The sequence below is a fragment of the Anser anser genome, assembly GCF_964211835.1.
Source record: "Anser anser genome assembly, chromosome: 7".
Classification (NCBI taxonomy): Eukaryota; Metazoa; Chordata; class Aves; order Anseriformes; family Anatidae; genus Anser; species Anser anser.
In genome coordinates this window covers 29,514,163-29,534,440 of record NC_139727.1, presented here as the reverse complement: position 1 = coordinate 29,534,440, position 20,278 = coordinate 29,514,163, and the positions used below count along the sequence as shown (strand labels likewise).

Below are 20,278 nucleotides of genomic sequence, written 5' to 3'. Positions count from 1 at the left end.
GAAAATCTAGCAAGAGGAGGGGAGAACATAATCAAACACAAACACTTGCCTGAACTCAGAAGATAACGGGGCTGGAGAAACCCAACACTTCATCAGCATCTCAAGGAAAACGTTATTCCTCAGACTCAACCTTAGCTTACTGTCCAGAAAAAGAGTAAAAAGCTTCTTTGTGCTACAAAAATCAAGCTACCAAAATCACTTGCTTTTTAAATCTATTAGAACAAGCTAAAAATCCTCTGCCATTGAAATTCTTCTATGATAATTAATGGAAAAAACGAGGTTTCCTAAGTGGAAGGCAATATATTAACATTCCAAAAGCACAGAGCATTAGCTACTCTTTAATTAAATGATTTCAAAGAAGATCTTTGTATATAATTGCTATAATTTAGATGAAACAATACTACACTAAATGTAATTAGAGGAGTATGAACAGAGAGGAATGTTTTCCTCTGTGCTGCAGAGATAGTTCTGGGTCACCTCATTCCTAAAATGGCAACTTCCCCCCTCGCTAATAAAAAGCTTCTTGAGCCTGATCAAGCATTGCAGCGCAGCCTTCAGAGACGAGAGCTACATATACGCAGCAGCTAGCAAGCAACTGCACCTTGTCAGCACTGCTCACTAATAATGAACGCAGCCCAGCTGCCGGTGGTACTTTTCAGATGGAGAGATCAGCCCACACAACGAAGGTTACATTACGTTTTAAGATGACTCTGTAGTGGGTTTGAAACTTCTACGAGAGTAAGCAAATGAAAGAAATGGAGAGAAGTGCTGTGCTCTGGTCTTCAAACAGTTCCAAACTCTCAAACAGATTACCCTGGGAAGTGATGAAAACCCTCATCTTTTTTGGAATTAGAACTAAGCTAAACAAACCATCACACGAACAAACCTTGATGTGCAAAATCAGGTGTTGCAGTTGAAGTCTACTTTCATCAGTTTTGTGAACTACCTCACTGGATATTTTCCCACAGCGACCAAGGTGCATCCACACATCCACCTCTACCATCTCTGTTCTAGGGCTGCCAGGCCCAACCAAGAAAGCTAGGCAGAGAGCTCAAACATTTATATTGCTGGTGTTCACCTCTCAAGAAGTGCTCAGCATTAAGTGCTTTCGGTATGTACATCTGGATTTCTGTATCCTGTACAGCTGATCTGTGGAAGGGCTGTGAATGGCAAGACAGAAGACAGCATACAGGAGATAACCACTTCTTGTTAGCCGAGGACAGAAAAGTTTTGCGTACTCATTACCTCAGCAGTCTGACATGATTTTTCTCAGTTTTGAGCCTCTCTTAGAAACAAAACAAGACCCCAGGAGAGAGAATGAAAAAGGGCTGCCAGGAATTTATTTTTCTGTCCCAACTGGCAAGGCTTCACATAGCTTTGAAGATACAATCTCATTTATTTTATCCAATTCCTACGTATCTTTGTTTCCCATTTACTTAGTTTGTTCACTAAATTAGCAACTTTTTTTTTTCCTAAATAGAGCTAAACTATCAAGATGATACAGAGGAAAAGGGGACACAATGTACTATGAATTTTGCCTCAATAACCTTGCCTACCATGGTCTAACTGAGAGCTCTTAATTGCTCATTACAAGGGTAGAAGACAAAAGAAGGGAGCTGGTTGTTCAAGGTCCTACTCTGGGAAGTCAAAATGAAGAGAATGTTCTGATTTTTCCATTCATAGCAGCCTGATCTGGAAGTCCTTGAGAAGCAATAAATACAAGAGCCCACATGGCATTTAGACAGTCAGGTGTTTTTTTTTATTTTGGTCTGGTTTTTGAATGAGCTCAATTTAACAACGGTTCTCCGAACTAAGCCATGGAATGGCAATTTACTGGCTTTAGACAGGATAGATTTTGTTTTGTCCCTCAGAGTAAGCAGTTAAAACACCACATAAAATCTTAGCTAATAGGACAGCCCCTTCTCAACTGGCTCTATGCACCACTCACAGTGAAACCATTGCTAGGAAACGAAAAAATGCTTCTCAATCTCTTCTTTTGAGGAAAAAAAAAAAAAGGCAAGGCTTTTATTGCCAGGGCTTGATGTCATTAATTTGCAGCAAAATTACTAGGAACCCAGAAAACAATTCCGAAATGCTTACAGATTCATGATGGAGTCATTTTGGAAAAGGTCATTGGTAACACTGCTATAATTATATCTTTCATTAATTTTTTAAATACACAATAACTTACAAATGTGGTATATACTGACCCGATAACCTTGTACTGAAAGTGTTTAAAAGGCTTTTTACACTTACACAGTATGCTCTTGATGGATTGCATTGTTTTTGCCTTATCATTCCCTGCATTGATGATAGCTGTGCTTTTTATGCCATTCAATACTGCCCATTCCTGACAGGTCTGCTGGAAACCTTGGATGATTTGAGGGTGACAAGACAACACCTCATCCACCTCTAGGCCATAGAGTCAATCCTTGTCCTTGCCTAGGTATGAGAAATGGATCTTCAAGCATAGTTCCTGCATTGCTCACAGGAAAAGCATCAGCTATATCCACCTGGATCCATCCCTGTTGGTAGTTTCAGACAAGCTGCCCAAGCACGGAAATAGAAATGTCTTCTCATGGCTAAATCAAGTTGCTTTCTATCATTTCCATAGTAAACTGTCAGGACATGATATGAAGCAAGCATGCGTTAAAGCTGTCTGTATTGAGCTGGTCTGGATATAGAGGAAAGACTTCATGCTTGTAATGGGAGATAACTGTCAAGACTGGTAATTCCCTCTGTTCTCAGCTGTGCCCATCAGTGAGATGACTGAAGATACAAAGGATGGAAGCAAATGCTAAGGTCATCTTCGCTACAAAAAACATCAAATATATACTCCTTTGTGAAGCATTTTTCCTTCACTGGACATCAACAAGGTGAGGAGGATTAAAAGGTACCTCATTTTGCTACCCACAAAGTACCCTGGGGACCTCTGAAGTCAGGTTTTAACAGGGTTAGGCCCTACAGAATAGACAGTTTATGTTTGAATACCTAAAATTGAAATGAAAGCAAAAAAATACACGTAATAGATAGCATCTTAATCTATAGATTAACCATACAAGGAGATAGACAACAGAAAACTACACGGAGAGCAAGCCAAATATACGCTTTAGTTAATAATACTGAAGGAAAATATAATTGCAGTGTCATTGTGCACAAGTAGACTGCTTATTTTAGGAAAACCTGAAAGCAATCTTGTTGCTTTTTTTTTTTATTGTGAAAGAAAAATGCTTGCAAAGGAAGTGTCCGAGCAAGCAAAAGAAACTAGTAAAATCACCCAGAACAGTAATGTTTCAGCTGACCAGAAACCGTGCTTTTGTCACAGGAATGGAGAGAGAGAGAGAGAGCGAGCAAAGCAAGGTTGCCCTCTGCTTCCAGTGAAAATTCTTCTTTATTTACATCTGTGCCTCTAACGGGTAACGACAGGAGCAGTAATTTAATGGAAGGACCCACGAAGTGCTGGTAAGTACAAGCTGGAAGAACAACCTCCTGGCAGGGAAACCTTTTTTTTTCCAATTCCCTTCAGGCAATGAAGTTCAGGGAAACCAGGGGAAACCAAAATCATGACTGCTTGGTTTGGATTTTTGTCCCCATTAGTCAGGCTACCCTGGCCCTACATTATGTGGAACAGTGGTGAGACCATGCTAGAGAGCCTGGCTCAGTGCACACACTTACAGAAGGACACGGTACATAAAGGTATCTCCATCACTTGTTGACAGTTACAGGTTTTGAGGCAATAAAAGAAAATGCTGAGAATTTCACATACCCACAAAAAAAAAAAAAGCCCATTATGAAATCTGGATCTGAAGCCATCTGTAAAAAAGTAGCAGTAAAGCAAGACTAGCTCCTGTGTGCAGGCTGAGCTGTTAGGGCTGAAAACACACAAGCAGCAACAGAACAATTGCAAATTGTGCTGGTGGGGTTAGGTTTTATGAATGGGGAGTAAGAGATGAGCCATTTCTCCATGAATTAAACATCAATCACGACTTTAGAGAAAACCAAATGGGCTGTGTAACCTCCTGATTGTTTTTTATTAAGGTTTAGATGGAATTAGCGTTAAAAGAGGTCACTAGTTACATGGAAATTGGATGGAAAGGGACTGAGACAAGGAAGCAGAATCTAATTGAGAGACGCACAGATCAGCAATTAGGGAGAGTGGAAGAGGAGCCAGAGTTATCCTGTCTCATGAGTGGCAAGATGATGCAGGGAGCAAGAGACTGGAAATGAAGGAAACATAAAAGATGAAATATGACACTGGAAAGGCAGACAATTGCCAACAAAAATCACTTTCTGATTTTTTTCCTAAACAATAAATAGTCTTTAAGAGCCACTTTGGAGCATTTATTTCAGCTGCTTTTGGCTGACCTGTTAACTAGGAATAGCAGCCGTAGGGCAGCTGGGTGATGATTCAGGGCTGCTGTACTTCTGTCTGTGAATGGGAAAAGAACAAGAAAAGTAGCAAACTTTCTATAAAGAAAAGAATACTCTTCTTCCCAATAAAATCTGGATCTAGATTTTCAGCTGATGCAAATTAGTGCAACTCCTATGGATCATCTCAGATATAAGGCTCTGTTTTACTGCTGCTAATCGGATGGGGAAAACTATCAGCACTTAAAACACCAATAATATATTAAAAGCAGACAGCAGCTCCCATGGTGACAAATTTGGAAACAAATTTAAGAAAATTCTAGTTTCTGCTCTGTTTCCCAAGATAACAGGTCAAACAGTTTTCATAGAATTGCTCACACAGATGAAATTTGAAGGAAATGGTTTATTCCCACATCCAATTGAAATTGAATGTCATGACATAGAGATTTTCCACAGAGTAGAAAATCAAAATGTTGGCCACATTCACTGATGAGCAATCCATGTTGAACTGCTCATGGAAAGCTGCGCCACTGCCAGGTTCCAGGTCAGGAGGGAGATGGGAGATGGTACAGGGGAAGAGTTTCTATGAATGCAAAGAAAAAAAAAATCCTGCAATAAAAATCCTGCAGTGCAATCATGGTAGACCTTTTTCTCTCAGCTTTTGGAAAACAGTCCTGGGATTATTCATCAGCCCAATGGGCACTTCCTTCAAAGCACAAGAGGAAAACCACTACAAATGACATGGTACAACATAGTTAGGAAGTAATGCCAAGTGCAATTAGCAAGTAATCTGCAGAACATATAATTATGAAGCAGGCCTACTGCTTGGGCTTGATTTCTCCATTAACTGCACAAGGCAATGGTTGGGGAGAGATTTTTTTTTATTATTTTTATTTTCTAATACAAAGTGCTATCAAAATAAGAGCTTACTGAATGACAAAACAAATCTTTTGAAATCTGGTCTCTAAAAAAATTATTGCCAGTGTTCCCAAACCACTTTACATGACAATTGCTTCAAAAGAAATCCCAGCAACATGAAAGGGAGTGTAAGACACCTGGGAAGGGTAGTAGGAAAGCACGTTAATTTTTAATGCTGTTTTTTCATGTAGTGTTCTCTCTCTTCGTTGAAGTACTTATGAAAGGCAACCAATTTCTGACAGCTTTGAAACCTGAAGATGCTGCCTCAGTCTTCTAGAAAAGATACTGGCAACTATCAGCAATCCGAGCATTTCCTAACAGGTCTGTGGTCCCAACAGAGGCAGGTGTTGCCCCTTTGTGAGAAGCTGGATAACACAACATGTCCAGTCATTTCAATCAGTTATCCTATCAAACAGTAGATTTTCAACAAGAGATATCCAACACAAATGTGGGCAACATCGCATGGAACATGCAGGACCCAAACACATGCAACAAGTACTGTCTGTGGCAGTTCAGGGTGACAGACTTTGCCTGGCATAGGTTATCAGAGAGCAGAACACAAAGATTTAGAAGGGGATGTGAGCTGCACATAGCTGGGTGATGGTGTAAGAAGGTGGTTGATCACTTTTAGTGGGGGAAATTTCACAGGTTTGGGTCAAAGGGATCACTAAACAGGGAAATCATGTACAGCGAGCATACGAGGTCAGGCTCTCCTCGGGAGCAGAGGCTTGTAGCACCACCTGAATGATGTGAAATGTTTCTAAGTACAGTAGCACTGCTCTGGGAAGCTGCTTTCTACCACTCACTGTAGCCAAACAGTGGAAAATCTGTTAGAGTAAACTCTGCAGTCAAGCCAGGGTTGAGTCCTCCCAGCCCCCAGAGAAGCTGAAGAGCCATACCACCCTCTGCCCCACGCAGGACCAGGGCCAGGCTGAACAGAAAAGGTGCAGAGGCCACACGCTTTGTCAATCCACACAAGATAAAATCAGGTAATCAGAATATGTCACCGTTTTCCCTAACACAAAAATGAACAAGTCTGAGGAATGAGTGCGTGCACAGCACCCCACCTCTGGCTGTGCAACCCAGTATTAGCATGAGCAGTCAGTACAGCACACCCCAGCTGCTGGCAGGAGGACAGCACTGGAGCTATAATCCATCTGTTCTTATTTAAAAGCGCAAGAAACAAAGTACATTAGCCTCTAGATGAGGATGTCTGGATTGCATTGTCATCAGGCAACCCTTGTCCTTTTACTTAGGGAAAAGAAATCATCTATCATGATCTGCTCATTCTCTCTCCTGCTGGCAGGACTTTTACATACTAACTTTGAAACAAAAGAGCCCAGAGGAGTCTCCAGACATCAGACCTTTTTCTAGTCCTCCTCCCTGCACGTCCCTACCTTTCCATCCACCTTGTCTGAGCATTACAGACAAGGTTTAGCCCCCTTTGTATTTCTTCAGCAATCTCCTTCCTAAAGAATGGGAGAAGTCTGTAAGGTACTCACCTGGGACTTGGGAGACCTGGTTTAATGTCAAGCTCTCCCATGGCCTGCGGGGTGACTGATGACAGGCACGTCCCTTGTTCTGCCTCTATTTCCCTATCTACACAATAGAACTAAAGATAACCATTTCTTTAGCAAATGTTTGATCTCCTGTCCAGAAACAGTATTTGACTCCAACGAGAGTAATGTCTGCCCTAGGAAGCCAGCGCTACACAAAACGTGCCCAGAGCCCAGTGCCTCCTCTGTGTGTTACGGCTTCTGCCAGGAATCTCCTGAGTACACCGTGCGACTGCTGGGAACCGATCTCAGGTCACAGCCATCCTTTTCCAAAGGCCCAATAAATCACATGATGCTGTCTGAGTAAGATTACTCTAAGCAGATGTTCTCATCACCTGATTTGTCTACTCAGGTGTCACAGAAAGACCTCAGCTCACACTGAAAGTATCAGCAGCATAATCAATGCTGTGCCTCTGTGAGCTGCTTAGGTGAATTCGTGCAGCAGTCCAAAGGCTAATGAATATAGTACTCCTTTGGCAGGGAGGGAGATGGGAGAAGGAAGTGACACTGATTAATCTGTGATCGTTAATAACGTTTTTAAGTCTTGCAAACGAAGATAATGATATGGGTAATCAACTGTCTTTCTTCAGGGTATAAACTGATCATCTGCTGGGATAAAATGGGAATTCCTATAACACACGTTTTCTTGTCCATTGTAAAGTCACTTGATGGCATTAGCAGATTGATCATTTTCTCGCAAAGTCACAGCTATTTATCACTTCCAGATGGTTTTGAAATTAGATTAGATGATCCAGGAGTGCAGCTCACTATAGCAAATGCCAATATCCTCTCAATCATTTTTGTTTCCTAACTTAATAACCATATTTGCAATTTTTCTTGTCAGATCAAGTTCTAAATTTTACTTTTCTTTCTGTGTGCAGTCATTATTTTCACAGAGCCATTTTAATTTCATGGATCCTATTCTGAAGAGTCCATATATAGGTTTTCACACTGCAGTTTGCACAGCTACATGAGTGACGATAGTACAATGAACTCACAAGGACACATCAGAGTCTTGCAATAAAATTCACAGCCAATAATAAAATCGGCTGCACCACAAACAGTTATTGCAATATTCATAAAAAGAAAAGAAAAAAAAAAAAAGAGAAAAAAAGAAAAAAGGCAAGATAAGACCAGAATGCAGACAACTGTTTAAACTTCCCAGTCTTTTCTAGGTATCTTCTCAGGGTACCTAGGCAACTTGGATAAACCAAGTTTTGAAATCTTCCCTCTGATCTCTCAAAAAGACACTTTTCTGGTAGACCCTAGTAAGCACAAGCTGGATAGTCAGCTTTCAAGCCCTGCTTCCCAAAAGCAGAGAAGATAAATATGGATAGAGCTCAGCATCCTTCATCACAACAGCCCCCACATGTAATACTTTCTGGAATCCCTTCCTACTGGAAGCAGCAAGTTGGATTTATCTTTCTACAGATCTCCGACGAAATCTTCCCTCCAGATTCCCTCTTAATCAAATCCTCTGCTTAGCTCAGTAGCAACAGCAAAGGTTACAGAAGAAAGTCTGATTTTTTTCAAACAGTTTCTTTCCCTTTTTCTCAAGCAGAGTGCAGCTACAAGAGACCTGACTGATGGCATAGGAGTCTCAAGTCCTCTGCTGGGCCACAGGAATTGAGTAACGCCATGTCTATGTTTTTTTCTTTATGCATATTAGAGAAGAACCTCAATTACGTCTAGAAAGAATGACGTCTTGGTGTTTCTGCCAGCCACTCACCTCTTCTCTCATTTGCCGAGATTGCTAGCAGGGGTGGCAGCTCTAACAGGGTGCCAACTCTGGAGGGTGAATCCTGGCCCAGCAAGGGGAAAGTCATCTCCTCTGCCCACATCCCAGCAAAGGCACTATTTTCTACCACGTCTCTGTTTTCACCTTACTTCCCTCAGTACAACCACACAGAGGTGGCAGATCCACAACTTCCTACCCCTAAACAAAGGGGCAGGATCTTTCAAGGACATTGTGTCAGCTTGTAATTTTCTTTCCTATATCAGCTTTTAAATGTGACAGCAAGACTAGAGAGGAAGGCAATGAATGTTACTTTGCTTAAAGAGGAAAGATGATAATCACCTTATCAGAAAGTGACAGGAAAATGACTCTTGACTCCCATGTAATTTTGAACTCAGTGGGAGCTTGGACCTGGAAGCTACTGCCCCTTTCTCATACTCAATCTGCTGCACCTGGGCTGAGTGCTAATCAGAATCTGTCCGCATTGCCTTCATGCCTGTACATACTTTGCTGATGTCTTCCACAAATCAGTCAGTTCTTCGGAATAAGAGTTAACTCATGCAATTCCTGGCCACGATGCGACTGTTAAACTTTTAAAGGAATTTAGGGAAAAAATCATCAAAAAAATAGAATAAAATCATGAAAGTCAGGCATAGGATACTATGCATAGGATGCTATGTCTGATCAAGAAAGTGCCTTATTTACAAATCTCTATAAATTAGTAAAGTGTAAAAGGGAAACTTTTTTTTTTTTTTTTAATACTTTTAGCATCATCTGCTTGCCACTGTTGGATCAGGGAACAGAGCTAGAGTTACCTCTGGCCTGATTCAGTGTTGTCTGTGCTCTTCATGCCCTCTTTCTCACCTCAAGAGTCTCCTGGCCTCCAGCTCACCTCCAATGTTTCATAACTGCTTAGTCATTCTGCCCCACTCTTCTGCCACCCAGTGATGCGTTGCCAGTAATTATACGGACCTCCTGGAAAAAAAAAGTGCTCCCACTTCACCTCTGGTAAAGCTGTATGGCCATGTAAATGAGAAGGTGTTGGAAAGGGCCAGGGCTCATAACCTATTAATTTACAACCAAGAATTTTTTCTAATGTATGCATAGCCAAGGGAAGCAGTCACAGCTATGTTGGCAGACCAGTTTGTATTAAATCTTCTAAATGAAAATGTTAATACTCAATGATGCATACACAGATATATATATATGGATCATTAAGTATATGTTCATATTAACACTTATTTATATACACACACATGGGTGTCTCTACATAAATATATATTGATCACCAGAGACAAACTTAATGGTCCCCATCCATATATGAGTGTCTGCACACACACATGTGTAATGAGTCTAATAGAATGATAGCAAAACCTTGCAGGACCATGAAGCAAAAAGGTTATTTCTGTTTACATAGGTTTGTAGAGATGCTTAGCTCAGTAGATGAAGTGGCAGGGATAATAACTATGAGTAAGAGCTGGAACAACATAAAGACCTTCTCCGGCCCCACAAAAATATCTTGTCTCTGATTTGAATGGTATAGATGAGCAACTATTGAGAAAATACTGTTTCTGTTTGGATATTACAATCCACTAGAAGGGGAATACAACTGGATTCCTTTTCACTAGTGGACTACCTCAGGCAAGTAACATCCTGCACCTATGACTTGTCAACACAGAAATGTTAGACCCAACCCATGAAAACAAAATCATTAAAAGACATACCAGTCACCAGCAAGGGCTGCAGCACATAAGTTAGAACACTGTACATTTAAAAAAGACTAGTGCTTACTAGTCACTCATTGGGTCACCTAAGAATGTGCCAAACCCTTCAGCCTTATCCATTTATTTTCCTAAAAGACCCTTTGTTTTGTACAGTTGTGCCAAACACTGCAATGTGCTTTAGCACACACCTGCTGAAGTGCTGTGACACTAAGGGAGCTGAACTGACCGTCTTGTCAGATGAGATGGGTGTCAAAATAACTGTGAAAGGAACCACAGGAGCAGATGATCAACCAGGAATGAAGAAAGGAGAGTAGATTCACCTTGCTTAGTCAGTAATTCCAAGTTAGGCTTGGAGCTCAGCTCACTTAGTCTCACGGTACTTCCCCGTGTGTCACAAATCTACATCCTGAGGTGGAGCCCACACAGCTATGTTTGTAAAGAAATTCATTCTTGCACCCTTACAGCCATATAAAATGAAAAATAAAATCATAAAACAATTCAGATTGCAACAGACCTCTGCAATCTATCTTGTAAATTCCCCCACTAAAAGCAATTCCAAATCCCACTACTCCAAACTATATTATATATTCAGAATCATATAATGCACACAAATCTGCAGATTTTAGCATACTGTTCAGTTCTTTAAGACTGTTTTAAGACAAATATACACAACATGAAGCACAGGATCCCAAAGCCTAGTATGCTCCTACAGTACAATTACTGCAACCGCTCACCTAACAGCCATGAAGTGATAGGAAATTCTGTGCTAAAACTGTGGCAGCTTCCTACAACCCAGACAGCCCACTCACAGGATGTGCCATGAAATGAAAGCTGGGAATAACAGTCATTCTACTGATATACTGATTTTAATAAAATAGTATTATGATAACATTGTTAATAATGCAATATGGTAATAACAGTCGGGCTATAATGACTATTTAATACACATCCCTCCCAGGACATTATTTTTCAGTAGTAGTTGAACACAGACCACTTTGGTGCAAATCAATGACAGAAATTTTCCCTAACTCAAATATTAGCGCAGTCTTGGCCCCTCTCTTTCTATGTCCTGCTTCTACCTTAAGAGTTCTCAACTACTCCATCCTCAGCTGGAGGATGCTGATCACAAACCATTGTGCTGCTCCCATTAGCTTCTTGAAATCATTGCAATTTCTACCCACAAACACAAATTCTACATAACTCCAACCACCAAAATGTTATTCCGGCTTAGAGGATGACCAGTAGCAACAAAAAGGCATTAATCTCTTCTCAGACAAAGCTACCACAAGCTCAGTATGATCCTACATTGCCCTTATATATCAGTTAGCTAAAATTTTCATTGTGAGAAATACCTAAGTGATGTGTATAGAAGTGTTTTTCAGTCACACTTTATAAATGGGCTGTTTCCTAACTCAGTTCCCTTAACACTGTGAATGGGAATTTCTCTAAATATTTACCTTAAATATCATGTGAAATTTCTTTTTATAGCTTTTAAAGACTCTTAGGAATAGTTTTATAAATTCTAATGATGACTAATAATAATAATAATAATAATAATAAAATGCCTGCAAAGATTTCAAGGAAAAAACATGTTGGCTGTCAAGAAAGCTGATTTAGCAAGATAACCTTCATTCTACAATCCCTGTCAGAAGACTATGGAAATACAATAACAGTAACCTTAGATTTAAAATACATCTTACGCTTCAAAATAAAACTACACTGATTTATAAAGTAAACGGGTTGAATCCATAGCTACTTGAAACTGATTAGCTTCACTGATTTCAGTGAAGGTGCTGATGTGCAGATTTGAGTTCAGATCCTGCTGTGTATGTTGGGGGTTGGAAAGTGACACATCCAGCACTGCACAAAGAATGTCATCGAAAACCACCATGTTAACAAGCACAGAAAGTGAAACATTATTGCTGCATTTGGAGAAAAATGTGTAGAGTGGACAGAATGCAGATTCTAATCTTTAGTCAAGGACTGGTATGTATATTCCCAAAAAGATGTTCACAGCGGTCTTGTGAAAAGGCTCACAAGTATATCACACTGTTGTACTTTGTTCTTGAAAAAAACAGGTGCAATATTTGCCGATTGCAAAGCAGCAGATGCACAGATATATTCTTCTATGCAAACAAGTCCTCCACTTTCGTGAAGAAAAAGCTGACACCAAGGCATGGTTTTAGACAAAAGGAAAAACTAACACCTCTACCAAAATTGATGCAACGTCCACTCTAATAAGAATCTGAACAATTATCTGGGACACAAACATGGAGGCTGCATTGTGCTGCCTTGGAAATTTGTGCTGCCTTGCTGCGTTGTGCACTGTTCGGAAAACAAACTCCAAGTCCCTTAAGGGTGTAGCTCCATAATTACTCACCCTGGCCTTCCTAGGACAGGTCAGCACAGAAGATATAGACGGCCTATACAGGAGTTAGCTACAGCTTCCTGATCCTCTGGCTGTCCAAGACTACAGCACTAAGACACTTCATCTGTCTTGGCACAGATGGCAAAAAATAAAAAATAAAACAAAGAAACAAATAATAAATAACTAAATAAAGCCAGCTCTAATGACCCTTTACCAGAAGAGGATTTCCCCCAGTCCTTTTCTTGCAGCTAAGGCGAGCCTCCAAGCTCCCATGTAAGAAACTATTCAACTGCAGGTACAGACCACTCCTCACCACGTAGTTACTTCTGCTTGTTTAAGGCTGATGTGTCAGATTTTTGAAATGCAAACCAACACAAATCACACAACCCAGTTGGAATAAATTCAAATCACTAGCAGAAATGCCCCAGACACAACTGTTATCTGATCCAGGATTCCTTAAGAAACTGGTGACAAGCATACACAGCCATCTCCTTTCAGTCTGTCACTACCTGTGACACCAGCAATGCGAAGCACCTACGCATTTCCTGCCACATAAGCAAGCAGATGGACTGAAACCTAGAAGAAAGCATACTGGGCCTGATTCTCCTTGCTCTTGCAACTAGTGAAAATCTGGAGCACTTCACAGTGTAAGGTGCAAAAAGCAGGAGAAGCAAACCTATTATAAGATGAAAATTACTCTACATTTCTCACCCCTTAGTTAGGGTAGGAACAATGCAACATCAGACATGTATCAATGTCTGATGTGATTAACCTTCTTCACAACACGGCAGATAGACTTTGCAGATGTGCCCCAGTCTAAGGACAGTGTCTTAGCCAGCTTGCTTTCTGATCCTTTTCAGAAAGGATCCAGCCAGCCCAGAGAAAACACAGGTAAGAAGGTAACTCTGCAAGCAACAAAGGCAAGGCATCTAGTCTCTACTTTGTTTGGAGTCCCAGAGCAGAATCCTCGGATCTGCTTTGCTCAAGAAGTCAGATGACTTTTTGAGATTCCTTTGAAAAGTTTCCTCTCTCCCTTCACTGTTAAACTCAGATCCTGGCCTGCTCTTGGGCAAGGATTATTTCACCAGTTCCATCACCCTTACCCGGTGTTACATCACTCTTAGGAGGCGGCTTCAGTGTCAGCTCAGGCTCTTCTTTCCACTGTATGGGTAGATCATAGCACACTACACCTCAGTTGTTCTGAGCTCAACTCTGCATATGCACACTGAGAACACCTTTAGCTTGAGCTAAGACCAGATGTACAACACACAATGCAGATAGCAAGCAATGAGGTTGAGGAATATTCATACTCAGCAGCAATATCAAAAGACACTCAAGCAGCACAAATGGAGCAAGCACAAAACTGACATTAGGTGCAACCAAACAGGTCGCTGGCCTCTGAAGAGCACTGCAGTCCCTGGGCCATCAGCTCCAAGGAACACAATGTCTTTGCAAGAAGGAACCTCTGGACTTAATTATTCCAACCTCCTATTCCAAGAGAGACTGTCACCACCTACACATCAGGGCAGACACATCTTCATCTAGCAAGGCTTGAAAACATCTAGGGGTGATGATACCACTACTCCTCTGTAGCCTGACCAGGGCTATATCATCCCCTGGAGCAGCAGCTTGTCCTACAATCCCATCTAAACTCACAAGTCAGATCTTGGGATCATCTCTCCTTGTTATAGCCCCCTGCTACTACTGGGAAGAGTTTCGCTGCATCACCTGTTTGCACGGACACTCCATCTGGGTCTGTGACCATCAGCATAAAACACAGAATACCACCATGCATTCATGCAACCCTGCATGTGTAGACACACAATGCTACACTGCAATGCAAGAGGCCCACCATGCACTGGGGGATCTCCATGCACTCCTTCTACCACCACATTTTAAGAAAGTTAAGAGCTGATATACTTACGTCATTATCTGGGTCTCTATGCCAGAATCTACAAGGGATCCATCCACAAAAAGTGGTGTTGATGTGAAACCGTATTTACTCCAAGATCTTCCCTCATCAAAACTCACCCTGGGATAAAAGCAGACAAGATTTATACATATAAAAAAGACTTACTCCAGAGCAACTGCAGCAATTAAATGTTGGCTAAGGTTTGCAAGATCCAGCTGTTAGATTTACAGACAGGCACCAATCTTTGCCATCTCCTAACCCACTAATTCATATTCTTAGTGTATTTTGAAAGATCAAAACATTAGAAACTACAAACACCTGCAATAAGGACATGGATATACTTGATCCAGCTGTACATCAGACCTCAAGGGATGAAGGGGCATTGCCAAGTCCTGTTTCTGGATCAAAAGAGCACCTGGCATGAAGCAGTGCTCAGAGCATAAGCAACCCTGCTCTGAATGCAAGAAAATTTCTGTCAACACCATAGGATGTTTCAAACCATGTGCGTATCAATGCCATATGGCATTAGCTACAATCTTTCTATCCCCATTAATACTTGTTTGCCATCCATCTCAGCAGCTGCTTCTGTTTTACAGTAAGGTGGAGGAAGGAGGCCAAACTGAGCCACAGTCAGTGACTAGTCTGGTGTGCTTTGCCTTTTACAGTTGTAAAGAAAAACTATGCACTGGTTAAAACTAAAGCATTTCCCTTCTTAGAGGCTACAAGCTTAGAAGCTTGTCACATTATCAGTGACAAGCCAGGGTAATTCAGTAGTTTTTGATCATCTGCCCTTATCTACAATCATCCCTGTCCCCACAAACGTGCCCGGTGCCCTGGGCCAGGGCTGCCTTGCTCCCTGGCTGGGGCAGTGCGACAGGCCCCAGCTGTGAGGTCTTGCCCTGCTGTCCCCTTGGCTCCTGGCTTCCCAGCCCCCAGGGAGCCACCAGCCCTCATGTCACCCTGACAGACTGTGTCCAAGGGTGCAGGGAACAGGCAGAGGAGGGTATGCAGACCCAGCTGCCATTATAGCAGGAAAGACACGTAACCTCTGCACTGTCAGCCTGAGAGTCCGCATCAAGCTCCCAGAGCTGCTGCCCACCAACCATTCTAAGTGATGAAGTTTCTCTCTGCCCGCAGACTTCACACAAGTGCTCTCACATAATTTCTGCCCAGAATTTCAGCTCCAAGTTCTACCACTGAAGGAAGAACAAACAGAGAAGCACAAAGGTTTCTTGGCTCTGGAATTACTTAATCCTCTCCCAGCAGGGTCGTTTAAGAGTTCTCTCTAATTCTGTGAGGTGCCTGGGCTGTAAAAGCTGATATAACCCAAAAGGACATTACCAGAGAGACAATCATGGCATAAACTTGTTCTCTAAACATCAGGAAATACTTCTCATTTTAAAGTGAGCGTAAAAGAGAACTTTGACTTATTTTCCAGGCGAGGAAAGCTTGGGAGTGTGTGCATGTGTGTGTTCATGCATGTACACATGCACCTGAGCAGCTGAATTTGCCCAAGGGGGTCCTGTTGGAAACTGAACCCTCCCCACTCCAAGTAGGTAGCATCAGGGACAGAGAGATGACACCTAAGGACTAGGAAGTCAGTGCAATATGTATTACAAACAATGGATTACAATTACCTGAGCTCTCTAATGGGAAAATCCAAGGTTTGCACGCACCATTTCCTAAATATCTGCCTCTAGTAGTAGTGCCTAGGGAAACCTTCACCCGATTCACAACACACATCTGCCAGAAAAGGAAGCTGACTACAGACCAAAGACAGAAAGCTGGAAGAACAACAGCATACAAAAAGCTTATCTGCCCCAAATCTATTTATTTAAATGTATGTATCTTCCTGTACACCTGTGCATTTGTATGCTGTTCTGCTTGCATGCTTATCTATCTAAACAGCATTTCAATTTCTGGGGAACAGCATGCTTCATTAGGTTAGCTAAAGTTCTCTCAGCTTTTCAATTATCCACCCCTCTTTTCTCCAGGATGAAACTTATTGTACAATGTCTCTGCCTGAGAACTAATAGATATACACGTACCCTTTAATCTATTCCACTCCTGCCCATAAAACAGGTGCCTACTGAGACAATATGAAGCAAATTCCAAAGCCCCTAAGGGTACAATTTTGGAAGAAACCTGTTGGAGCTTATTGATAACAGCTCTAAATCACTCCTCATTTAATGGAGTGGGTGGGGCACTCGTAGTACTGCACATGCAATTTCATGAGATTTGGTGGAAAGGGAGAATATCTGAAAGAAACCTTTCCAAAGCAGACAAAGGTGAACTGGGTTCTCAGCTCCTATGGAAAGTCGACCCGTGACCAAATCTTTCCTGAAATCTAAGTACATGCACTTGGATATAGCGTATTGTTAGGTCCAAAGAGCCTCCACAAGGAAAGACACAATTAAAACAGTTACACCTGTGTTAAAGAATATAGCCATAAATGGTTAATACATGACTTACAGCTCTTTCAAAAACTGGCTCACCTTTCACTCTTCCAGAGCTCAACTTGCCACAGTCTGATGCACCTACTGCTGGTGACTCCTACCCTTGGCTAACACACACCTCTCCTTACTTGGATCATACTTGGCTTGGTTTAAAGACTTGGGCATGGTCCTCTTGGTGTCCTCTTTCCTGTGGGAACTTCAGGTATGGTCATGACTACCAAGTTACCTAGCACAGGCAAATGTTTCTAAGTCACACAAAAACACACTCTAACTACAGGCAGAAAGATCCTAAGCAGAAAGTAGCTGGAGCATCATTATGGGTCTGCCCTGTTACTACTTTCCTGTATGTCCCAATTACAGAAGGTTGTTGACAAGAGGAATGCAGCCTAAACCGACCCCTGGCCTTGACTCTGTATGGCTGTTCATATAACATGACTGCAACAAAATCACTTATCATAAAACAAACCTGGAATCCTTTAGAAGACAGTAACGTTTAGCAACATAACTCCACCATCCTTATCAGCATTTATTGCCCTCTCCTCTCCCTCCATTTATCTGTCTTACCAGATTAATGCTACTGCAAGCAAAAAGCAGAAGTGAGGAACAACTCTTCTCAGAAATACCTGAAGCACAGACTGCTTCTTACTCAGTATATATGTATCTGTTAGCAGAAAGAAACCCCACCTGAAGCATTGTAGTACATTACTAGTGCAAAAAAAAAATTAATAAATGTAACTATGTATATAGCCATTATATTTTTATAATGGTGCAATAATCACTGTGTTAATCATTAGAAACAAAGAAAAGGTAAAATGCAGATAAGAATGATCTCAATTGCTCATTTAGAGTGTAGACACTAGATGTTGACCAGCTGACACAAGACATTAGCACTGCTGTCAGCTTACCCGCATCAGGAAAGCTTCTCAAAGTAATAAGTTTCCTTACCACAAGTGCCTGATGGGCACTGACGTTTGTTTCAGAGCCACTAGTGCCCCTCCCCAGTCCAGAAACCACACGTTGTATTCCTCCTCGAAGATCTGCAAGCACAACAAGTACTGCATGAATGCTCTACTCCACTGGAAAAGGAAGGCTAAGAGAAGGAATAATAGTAAAATGCTCCATGCTTTCCTTCTCTCTGCAAAACATACCTGTCTCCAGGAATTCCCACCGTCAGAAGAGATGAACATGCCAACATCAGTGTAGGAAAGCTCAGAGCCAATATTACCTGCAACAAAAGTAAGGGGCAAAAGTTCTTGTGTGAATACAGAACTTTTTCCAGGAAACCAAAAGTACTTGGTCTGACCAGTGCTTTTCTGCTGTTCTTTATTCTATTCTTACCTAAAAACAACACCACAGTTAGGTGCCAAGATTCAGTTACAAGAGTAATGCAAACATGAAACCAGTATCAATTTGAAAATCGACACTGGTGAGAAACAGAATTACCAGCTTACTTTCCCAACAGACTGCATTGCTCATAATTGCAACCCACTAAAGGCAGGCTTATTCTAGACCTACACATTTGAAAAACTGTATATGAAACCATATATCCATTTAGTGCACATACAAATCATCAAAACTGGAGCAGAATAGTGGCCACGGTCCCAAGCCACTAGATATTCCGTTGCACACACATCTTTCTCTGAACTTCCAGTTGTCATGCTCTGGCTGGCAAGTTGGATCTCTGTGATCTGCCAGTCTTTGTCATGAGTAATTACCTCTGTCTCTTCTTTTCATGTAAAGGAGAACATCCAAAAGCAAGTTACTCGCACAAACCCAGTTTAAAGGTGAAACCAAGGCACCACTGAAGCTCATGATTAGGGGGCTAGAAAGCCTATTTGAAATTCTGTCAAAACGCTCAAAAACTTAACTGATCTCAGAACCTGCAGTCAAACAAGCAAAGCTTCTTCCTGAGTCTACTAATGTTTTGGAATTAATGAGGACTGTGATGTAATGAAATATTAGCTGTCTTTAAAGGAATCTTGTTTGTTCAGGTCTGAAACTCACCTGGGGACAGAAGCAGTGCAGACAATTAAGCTGGGTCAAATGACTTAACAGAGAGGTAGAGACCATATTGAGCATTATTCTAGACAATATCGATTGTTCTCATTGACCTAACAAATTGTGAGCCTCAACTTACAGCCCTTTGGAGTGAGCTACTCTGCCTTCACCATGTGTTAGGAAATGGATGCGCCACACATCAAAGCAGTGCAAAGGTCATACATCAGCCTGAACTGTATATACAAACAGCACAGCAGAACACCATTTGGGGACACCACCTCTGAGCTTGAAACAGCTATCAAAGGTCCCTCATCTGAGACAGCAGACAGAACAAGTGATACATCTTAATCACGTAATTATGAATTTCTACTAAATCACCAGCTCTCTAGAACCTCTGAGCATATAATAGTAGAAGAGCAATGTCCTATACCTGAAAAACTTGCCCGTGTTTTGAGCAGACCTTTTTAGCTTACTCCCCAAGTTACCCCGAGGTCAGCATCTTGCTTCTGTTTCCAAAGCTAAAATGCCTACAAGCACCAGGTTCACTGAACAGTATAGGTCTGTCCTAAGCTAATTAACTCTGACTTCCCTACTTCCCAAAGCACCCAATGGCTTAGGGAAAAGCTACCTGTTTTTCCTGCTGATCTGTCAACAATACCTTCAATCAATGCTAGGTGGGATTCTGGTGGTAGGAAAGTCTGTCCCATAGGAAGCAGGCAGAGGTAGCACTGACATACTCTATCAGAAGATCTCCCAGTGATAATGGCCCACAACCACTATATTGCTGCTGAGCCTGTGATTTCCTTATTCCAAGTCCATTTTTTACACAGTGAGCCACTCTTACACCTTCCGAGTAAAATTGTTTTTAAAACAGGTGTAATTTCCACGGAAGGAGGGAGAACTAATATTTTTTCTTCAAAAAAAAGCAAAGGGAGAGGTGACACTCTTACACATCTGTAGCATCAACAAGAGCATAATAAAAACACCCCAATGAAAATGTTAATTGAATTTCTGACATTTAATGCTGGAAAATGAGAAATTAAAACCCAGATGGAAGTTGACACACTCCTGTCAGCATTATGGAATAGAACTAGGCACATTGTTGTGACAACTCTTTTTCCAAAAGTAAAACATCTGGCTCAGGGAGACAGGACAGCTCAATAAAGACTTCTCCATCAGTGTTCAGGATATAGAAACACCACACCGTCCACCTACCTAATCTTCCTTCCCTCACACCAGCAAG

At 41.5% G+C, this 20,278-nt stretch overlaps 1 protein-coding gene across 12 annotated transcripts in view; it reads right to left on the bottom strand.

Moving 5' to 3' along the window:
- The window catches only part of SORCS3 (sortilin related VPS10 domain containing receptor 3), a 313,332-nt gene that overhangs the window by 41,492 nt on the left and 251,562 nt on the right, over positions 1-20,278 (bottom strand). For all 12 annotated transcript variants that reach the window (XM_083845055.1, XM_083845054.1, XM_083845050.1 and 9 more), the window contains 3 exons: positions 18,186-18,262; positions 17,983-18,074; positions 14,594-14,701 (listed from right to left, as the gene is read on the bottom strand). In XM_083845055.1, the coding sequence (XP_083701181.1) occupies positions 14,594-14,701; positions 17,983-18,074; positions 18,186-18,262 (277 nt within the window). The remainder of the gene's footprint in view (positions 1-14,593; positions 14,702-17,982; positions 18,075-18,185; positions 18,263-20,278) is intronic.